Below are 9,095 nucleotides of genomic sequence, written 5' to 3'. Positions count from 1 at the left end.
GTGGTGGAAATAAGTTACTTGTTGCGACAGATTTGACTGTTCCTGTTGAAATTGGAGAGCATTGCTTTGAACTGAAACATGGGGACTTTGTTAGTGGGGATGTAGGTGCTGTACAACCTGAGGTAAAATCAGAATCTGTTGTTAGTCTTCGTGAAGGATTGGAGAAGATCAGCAGAAAGTATGAGACCTGTTTTATTACTGTGATAGACAGCACTTGTGCTCTCATCACTGATAAAGGACATTATGCTCTTGTAGATTCTCACTCGCGCAACAGCCAGGGAATGATGGATGAAAATGGAAAAAGTATCGTTCTGTACTTTAACTGCCTGGATGATGTTTATGCTCACATTATGAAGTTGGTCAGTAAACGCAAAATAGCTCATAAGTTATTTGAGATCAGTGGTATTGATATTGTTAAGGCTACTGAGCTTAAAATTGCATTGGAGTCATCTGATTCTGAAATGGTCTCGACTGATATTTGTGATGTGAGTTTGGTTGATGTATGTGATAACTCCCCTACAAATCAAACTAATAGGATGCAGCACAAAACATTGTCCAAAGTTGCATCATTTAAGAAAACGAAGGATATGGTCAGTAGGGGACATGTACGATCTCTTAGGGGTACATTCCATCAAGGTGATGAGCGTTTCCAGTATGCTGGTGTTCAGTGTGTGGCAGTCAGTGCTGTTGCTTTAGTAATGCACAAACTGAAAAATGTTTTTTCTTGGCAAACTGACACGTTGGATGATGTAGTTACTTTGGGTGATGAGCTGTACACACACTTGCGTAAAAAGAATATGATAAGTGGTAGAAATAAGTTACTTGTTGCGACAGATTTGACTGTTCCTGTTGAAATTGGAGAGCATTGCTTTGAACTGAAACATGGGGATTTTGTTAGTGGGGATGTAGGTGCTGTAGAGCCTGAGGTAAAATCAGAATCTGTTGTTAGTCTTCGTGAAGGATTGGAGAAGATCAGCAGAAAGTATGAGACCTGTTTTATTACTGTGATAGACAGCACTTGTGCTCTCATCACTGATAAAGGACATTTTGCTCTTGTAGATTCTCACTCGCGCAACAGCCAGGGAATGATGGATGAAAATGGAAAAAGTATTGTTCTGTATTTTAACTGCCTGGATGATGTTTATGCTCACATTATGAAGTTGGTCAGTAAACGCAAAATAGCTCATAAGTTATTTGAGATTAGTGGTATTGATATTGTTAAGGCTACTGAGCTTAAAAGTGCATTGGAGTCATCTGATTCTGAAATGGTCTCGACTGATATTTGTGATGTGAGTTTGGTTGATGTATGTGATGATAACTCCCCTACAAATCAAACTAATAGGAAGTGGCACAAAACTTTGTCCAAAGTTGCATCATTCAAGAAAATGAAGGATATTAATGATGTTGTGTTTGTAAGTTCTGGTTGTAAAAAGCCTCTGAACTTTAACCCACTTTCTAAAGTAGTTTCAGAAATGCTGTGCAAAAAGCTGGATATGGAATGTTTGAAACAGTCTAATCCAGTGTGCTTTGGATTTCGTGATTTGGGTAAGCCATGTTTAAAAGAAAAGATTGTTGGTGATGGAAATTGTTTTTTTAGGGCAATTTCTCAAGCTGTGAGTGGCACACAGAAATATCATAGAAAAGTAAGGCTTGCAGTTGTAAAGCAGTTGAAAAATAATTCTGAAATGTATAAGAGTATTTTAAGGAGTGAATATTCCTCCATGTCGGAATATATTATGCTGTCCAAAATGACATTTGTTGGCAATTGGGCAACAGAAGTTGAAATTCAAGCAGCAGCAGACTTATTGGGGCTCAGCATTTTTACATATTGCAATGGGAAGTGGTTTGAATATTCTTGTCAGAGCAAGTTGTTTGATCAAGGAATTTATTTGCACAATGTTGATGGCAACCATTATGAGACTGTTGTTTGTGTAAAATTAGTTAATGCTCAGTCATGTTATGGCTATTGTGAGACAGAAGACTGTCTTTCAGAGAGACGTACTCGACAAGGGTTTTTGAAACCAGAAGTTGGTGTCAGAGAAACAGAAAACTTTGCAAGAGGTGATTATATTATTATTAATGATAAAAATTGTCATGGGTTTTCTTTCTGTCCACTATACACTGATGCATGCCAGATGCTGTGTAGCAGGTTAAAAGTTGATTTTGTAACTTGTAGTACACAAACTCCCATATCTGGATCTTTAGGACCTGTTTGTAAAACCCAAATTATTAAACAGGATGGAAACAGTTTTTTTAGAGCTGTAGCACAAACAGTTAGTGGTTCACAGAAATGTCATAGGAAGATTAGACTTGCTGTTGTTTCTTACATGACACAAAATGCCAAACAATATCAAAACCTTTTGGGAGAATGCTATTCTTCTGTTTCAGAATATATTAGAAAAACACGGATGAACTATGTTGGTCATTGTGCTAGCGAAGTAGAATATATATCCATGGCCAATATGTTGGGAATACACATATATGTATTTGATAATAATAAGTGGATTCAATATAGTTCCAAAACCAGTCTTTTCAGTGAAGATGCAATATATCTAATGAAGTGTGGTGACTATTTTCAGCCTGTCATTTGTACCAAACAAGGGGAGAAAGATGAATGCTTCGGATTTTGTCAAGTTAATACTATATCTGGTCAATCCTATAAGTCTACGAGGGTCTCTAAAAAACAACATAATGTTAGGGAAATTGATGAAAACATTAAGGACAACTGCTACTTGTCCTATTATTTAAAAAAGAAACTGAATTATTTGCGCTCTTTCAACTTTTTATTACAAAATCATTCTAAGTGCAAGAAAAAAATACAGTATAACCAAAGTTTGTGGTATAGGGAACGAAAGAAAAACTTGTGTCAAATCAATTACAAATTGAACCTTTCTTACAGGGAAAAAGTCAAACGTAGGAGTATAACTACCTATAGAGACAACCCTGAACACAGGGAAAAACTGAAAGCAAGGAGTAGACCACTTTACAAGAACTGTCCTGAACATAGGGAAAAACTGAAAGCAAGGAGTGTATCACTATACAAGGAGTGTCCTGAACATAGGGAAAAACTGAAAGCAAGGAGTGTATCACTATACAAGGAGTGTCCTGAACATAGGGAAAAACTGAAAGCAAGGAGTGTATCACTATACAAGGAGTGTCCTGAACATAGGGAAAAACTGAAAGCAAGGAGTGTATCACTATACAAGGAGTGTCCTGAACATAGGGAAAAACTGAAAGCTAGGAGTGTATCACTATACAAGGAGTGTCCTGAACATAGGGAAAAACTGAAAGCAAGGAGTGTATCGCTATACAAGGAGTGTCCTGAACATAGGGAAAAACTGAAAGCAAGGAGTGTATCACTATACAAGGAGTGTGCTGAACATAGGGAAACATTGAAAGCAAGGAGTGTTATGACTTACAGACAGAGTGAAAATCATAGACTAAACGTAAAAGCCCATAATAAAACCAAATATCAAAATACTGAATATAAGACGCAGCTAATACAACATGTTCAGATGAAGAGGGATCAGATTAAAGTTGATTATCAAAATATAGATTTTGTTATAGCAAATTTTTTGGAAAAGGTTAAAGAAGGACCTGATTTTGTGTGTTGTGTTTGTTTCCGGTTGCTGTTTAAGCATCAGGTTCTGAATTGTAAAAGAGACACTTACAAGAAAACCAAACAAATGTCTATGATTGCAGAGCAATGTATAAAGGAAGATTATGTGCACATCTGTTCTAATACATGTAGAACACCTTGTGTCTTCCTACAAACATCTAAAAATAAACTATATATTTGTCACACCTGTCATAAAAAAATAAGTAAAGGTGAAGTGCCTCCAGAGAGTTCAATTAATAAGTTGACTCTTGATCCCATTCCACCTCAATTGGCATGTTTGAATACTTTAGAACAACACTTAATAGCTTTACATATACCGTTTATGAAGCTTTTGGCCTTGCCTAAAGGTGGACAAAATGGTTGCCATGGACCAATTACGTGTGTTCCAGCTAATATTTCTCAAACATGCAGTTTGTTACCACGAAGCAATATGGAAGGTTCTTTACTACCTGTTAAATTGAAACGTAAACTGACATTCAAAGGCCATTATGATTATCAGTTTGTTGATACCATGCATGTTCAAGAAGCTCTACATTATCTCAAACATAACAACCTGTATTATAAAGATGTACAGTTCAATGAAGCTTGGATAAATGAGTTTTCTCGTGAGGAAATTGAGCCTGTTAATGATGAAACTGTTTGCCAAAAAGAAGCTGTGATTGAAAAGGAAGATGGTGTGGAGGATGAGCTATTGCATGACAGACAACAACATTGTATGTTTCAAGACACTTGTCTTATGCCAGTAGATATTGGCCAGGAAGCATTGGATCAATACTTTGATAATGTATTAAATTTAGCCCCAGCTGAAGGTAATAATCCTGTCAAGCTGCTTTCAGATTGTTCAAATGAAGCAAAATGTTTTCCTGTGTTGTTTCCTTCAGGATCTAATACATACCATCAAAGCAGAAAATATCCTTTAACATTGTTTCGCTACTTTAATAATAAGCTTTTACATGTAGACGGGCGATTTGCTCATAATGTGGAGTACATCTTTTATGCACAGTATATGTTGGAAGTGGAAAAGGTAATATCAAGCGCATCAATAGCTTTACGAAAAGGAAAAAGGTTTACTTCTCAAAATTTGGCTGACCTGCTAAAGGATGAAGATTCCATAAAGAAGCTCTTGGAGTTTGATGACGGCTATCGTTTTCTGAAACCTATTCGGGGTACACCAGCTTTTTGGCAGTCTGCGCAACGTGACATCTTGGCTTGTGTGAGACAACTTGGGAAACCAACTTGGTTTACATCATTTTCATCAGCTGATATGAGATGGACTAATCTCCTGTACACCATTTTGAGACAGGAAGGACGAACACAGACTTTGGAGGAGTTACAATATGAAGATAAGTGTGAGCTGTTGCGTCGGAACCCTGTCACTGCTGCCAGAATGTTTGATTTCCGCTTTCATGTTTTCCTGAAAGAAGTTCTCATGTCTCGTGCAAATCCCATTGGTAAGATTGTGGATTACTATTATCGTGTTGAGTTTCAACAGCGTGGCAGTCCACATTGCCATTGTCTGTTTTGGGTAGAGGGAGCCCCTGTTTTGGATCGTGATACTGATGAAGAGGTAATTGCGTTTATAGACAAGTATGTCACATGTCAACTTCCACCAGAAGATGACTCGTTGTATGAGATTGTTTCATCTGTGCAGCAACATTCAAAACGGCATTCAAAAACTTGTAAAAAAAACAAAACTGTCTGTCGTTTTAATTTTCCACGACCTCCATCTAGCAGAACTTTTATTTGTCGTGGGGAGAAATATCAGGATACAGTAAAAAAATGTCAGTGTAACTTGGATGAAACAGACACAACATTAAAGTGTGTCTGTTCAGCAAAAAAGGCAGATGAGTTGATGGAAAGTGATATGGCAAACACTATACTAACAAAAGTGAAGAATGCTTTGTTAGATGAGAACAGTACATATAGTACAGTGGAAGACATGTTTGAAGGTTTGGGTATTAATCAAAGATTATTTGAAATGGCATACAAACGCTGTAGTCGAAAAACAGTTGTTGTACTGAAAAGGGGGATGAATGAAATCTGGATTAATCAGTATAGCAAGCCACTACTGAAAGCTTGGAATGCTAATATTGACATCCAATACGTTGTTGATGCTTATGCATGTTCTGTCTACATAATAACATACATGTCAAAGGGTGAAAAAGAAATGGGCCTTATGCTTGGAAATACCCAAAAAGAATCAAAGGAGGGCAATGTCAGTGCAAAGGAGGCTTTAAAGATTCTTGGTCGTGTTTATCTGCATAACAGGGATGTTTGTGCTCAGGAAGCGGTATATAGATTGACAAATATGCATTTAAAGGAATGTTCTAGAAAGGTTGTTTTCATCCCTACTGGTGAAAACATTGTTAAAATGAGTTTACCCCTTTCTGTTTTGAAACAGAGAGCATCCTCAGACAATCTTACTACAGATGACATGTGGATGACTGGTCTAAATGACCGTTACAAAAACAGACCCAATGACCCTACTTGGAATGACATGTGCCTGGCCACCTTTGCTTCAGAATATCGTGTTCTCAGTAAAAATGAAAAGAGTAAAAATGCTGTCAAACTGAGTAATGGATTAGGTTTTGTGAGTAAAAGAACTCGAACACAACCTGCTGTTGTTCGTTATGCACGATTCTCTGAAACTAAAAACTCAGAGAAATTTCATCAAACTGTTTTGCAGTTGTTTTTGCCATATCGCCACGATTGTGACCTTAAACCAACAAACTGGGAAACTTTTGAGGACTTTTATAAAACTGGAATAGTTCGATTGGCTGATGGGAAAAGACATTCAGTAAAGTCTGTTGTCGATCTAAATAGAAGCCACTTTGAGATGGAATCAGAAAGCTTAGATATTGCAGAAAATGTGGTTGGTGATGACCTGCTGGAAGATGCATGGAGTGAGTTGTGTCCTGAGCTTGAAGTGGAACGCTTGGAGTGTGCAGAGGAGCACAAAAAAATGCGAGAAAGTCTTGATGATGAAGAAGAACATATTCCTGATTTGAGTTCCAAAGATGTTGCAACATTAGAGAAGAAAAACACATTGAGTAGAATTGAAGGTCTGACATTGATAAGGTCTCTGAATGAAAGACAGTTCTCCATCTTTTATGAAATCAGACAGTGGTGTCTGGACAAGGTCAATGGAAAAAACCCCAAATCAATGCATATGTTCATTACAGGTGGCGCTGGTACTGGGAAAAGTCATTTAATAAAAGCTATACAGTATGAATCAAACAGAATCTTATCACCACTGTCTAGAAATCCTGATAATATTTGTGTTCTACTGACTGCTCCCACTGGTATAGCTGCTTATAACTTGGAAGCAGCCACAATTCACTCCACATTTTCTATTGGAATGGATCTACGATTACCCTACATTCCATTGGGTGAGGAGAAACTAAATTCATTCCGTGCCAAATATTGCGATCTACAGCTTCTAATTATAGATGAAATATCAATGGTTGATCACAATCTTTTGTCATATATTCATGGTAGACTGCGACAAATTAAACAAACTGGAGATTTCTCACCATTTGGAAACCTTAGTATTATTGCTGTTGGAGATTTTTTTCAATTACCTCCTGTGAAAGGTACACCACTGTATTCTGATGGTGTTAGTAGCTCTTTATGGTCAGATTTGTTCAAGGTTGTTGAGCTAAAAGAGATTGTTAGGCAAAAAGACATTGTGTTTTCCCAGCTGTTAAACAGATTGAGGACTCGCTCCAAAAAGTCACCTATGTTACCTGGCGATATTGAGATTCTAAAACGCTGTGAAACAGGAGAAGAAAGCTCAGCCTTACATATCTTTGCAACAAATCAACAGGTAAATGAGCATAATACTAATCAGCTATTTAAGTGTTGCCCTGAATATGTAAGAATTGGAGCACAAGATTATGTCAATGATAAAAAAAGTGGCAAACTGAAGTTGTTGGAGGGAAGTCATGCCAAAGCTCCCTATACATCTTTATCTGAAGTATTGTTGTTGGGTAAAGGAGCACGTGTTATGTTGTGTAAAAATATTGATGTTAGTGATGGTCTGGTTAATGGTGTTTGTGGTACTGTAACCGAGATAATTCCAGCAGAAACCAAAGACTTTCCTAAAAAAGTCTATGTACAATTTGATGACCATCGTGTTGGTGTTATGAGGAGGAAGAGCTTGCGGTGTTTGTCACAAGATCTGGTTGATTCAACACCTATTGAACCAGAGGAAGACAGGGCAACAAGTAAAGGTGGAATGCGACGGCAGTTTCCTCTGAAATTGGCATGGGCTGTCACTGTACATAAAGTGCAAGGTGTAACCGTTGACAAAGCTGTTGTGTGTCTCGATAAAATATTTGCAGCTGGTCAGGCTTATGTAGCTTTAAGTCGTGTAAAAACCATTTCTGGATTGATCATTCAGGACTTCAAAGAGAAAAAGATTTACTGTAAAGATGATGTTCAACTTGCTGTTGAAAATATGACACCTGTTTTAAGTGGATCTACACAGTTTGAGACATTTAAAAAATCTTGTTGTACTGTGTTTCTGATGAATGTGCAAAGTCTGAATCGGCATGTGGAAGATTTAGCATTTTGTACAAAACATTTAAAACCTACTTGCATTGCAGTAACAGAAACATGGCTGTCTGTTTCCACAACAGATACAGTAATTATTGATGGTTATACTTTTAATAGCTGTCCAAGAGGTGTAGCATATTCTGGCAGAGAAAAGGCATTGTTGGCATTTAAAGACCAGCAACGTGGTGGTGTTGGCATCTATACTGCAAAAGGTTTGTCACATGAAATCTTGAAACCACCAAGTGTTGATCTGGAATGTGGAGTGATAAGATTGTATGATTTCAATATCATACTGGTGGTTATATATCGTCCACCACTGTATCCTCATTCCATATTTAAAGCAAATCTGGGAAAGTTGCTTGAATGGCTTGAGCCACTAAGTGACACAATAGCACTGATGGGAGATTTCAATGATGATATTTTAAAGACCTCAACCATCTGCAACTTTATGACCGACAGGGGTTTTGTACAGAAAGTCATAGGACCAACTACAGAGAGGGGAACTCTGATTGATCATGTATACTTAAAATCAACAGCATACGAAATGGATGCATTGACTATCGCAACATATTTTAGTGATCATGAGGGCATAATGTGTGGTTTTAATACTTTTAAATGAAAATGCAACTTTAGTTGCAAATCTCCATGTGAAAACTTTTCTAAAACTTCTCATGTTGTTACAGCAAACAAACTAAGTACAAATGAACATATTTTTAGTGGTAAAAAAACTTCATCACTGGCATTAAAAGGTTTTTTTTTCTTGCATTAAGAACAGTAATTACTGAAATATGTAGTTACTCATATTCAGAGATAAATAAAAACAATTATGGGTTAGGACATACTTTGTTCTCTTTGATGAACATACAATTTATACATTTTTCATACTGTTCTTAATGCAAGTTTTTGCTTCACCTTGTCA

The 9,095-nt window shown here is 37.0% G+C and overlaps 1 protein-coding gene across 1 annotated transcript; it reads left to right on the top strand.

Moving 5' to 3' along the window:
• The first annotated feature begins 3,323 nt into the window (after nt 1-3,323).
• On the top strand, nt 3,324-8,795 carry LOC119782800. Its single transcript, XM_038283957.1, has one exon. It carries the CDS (start codon nt 3,411-3,413, stop codon nt 8,793-8,795), a length of 5,385 nt encoding a protein of 1,794 aa, XP_038139885.1. The 5' UTR covers nt 3,324-3,410.
• The last annotated feature ends 300 nt before the right edge of the window (nt 8,796-9,095 follow it).

This window comes from Cyprinodon tularosa, unplaced genomic scaffold (genome assembly GCF_016077235.1).
Source record: "Cyprinodon tularosa strain WSP-4 unplaced genomic scaffold, ASM1607723v1 ctg1973, whole genome shotgun sequence".
Classification (NCBI taxonomy): Eukaryota; Metazoa; Chordata; class Actinopteri; order Cyprinodontiformes; family Cyprinodontidae; genus Cyprinodon; species Cyprinodon tularosa.
The sequence above is the reverse complement of the archived record's forward strand: the minus strand, read 5'-3'. Positions and strand labels throughout refer to the sequence as shown.

Coding starts and splice junctions, on each gene's coding strand:
- LOC119782800 (XM_038283957.1), top strand. CDS start 3,411: ATGACTTACAGACAGAGTGAAAATCATAGACTAAACGTAAAAGCCCAT.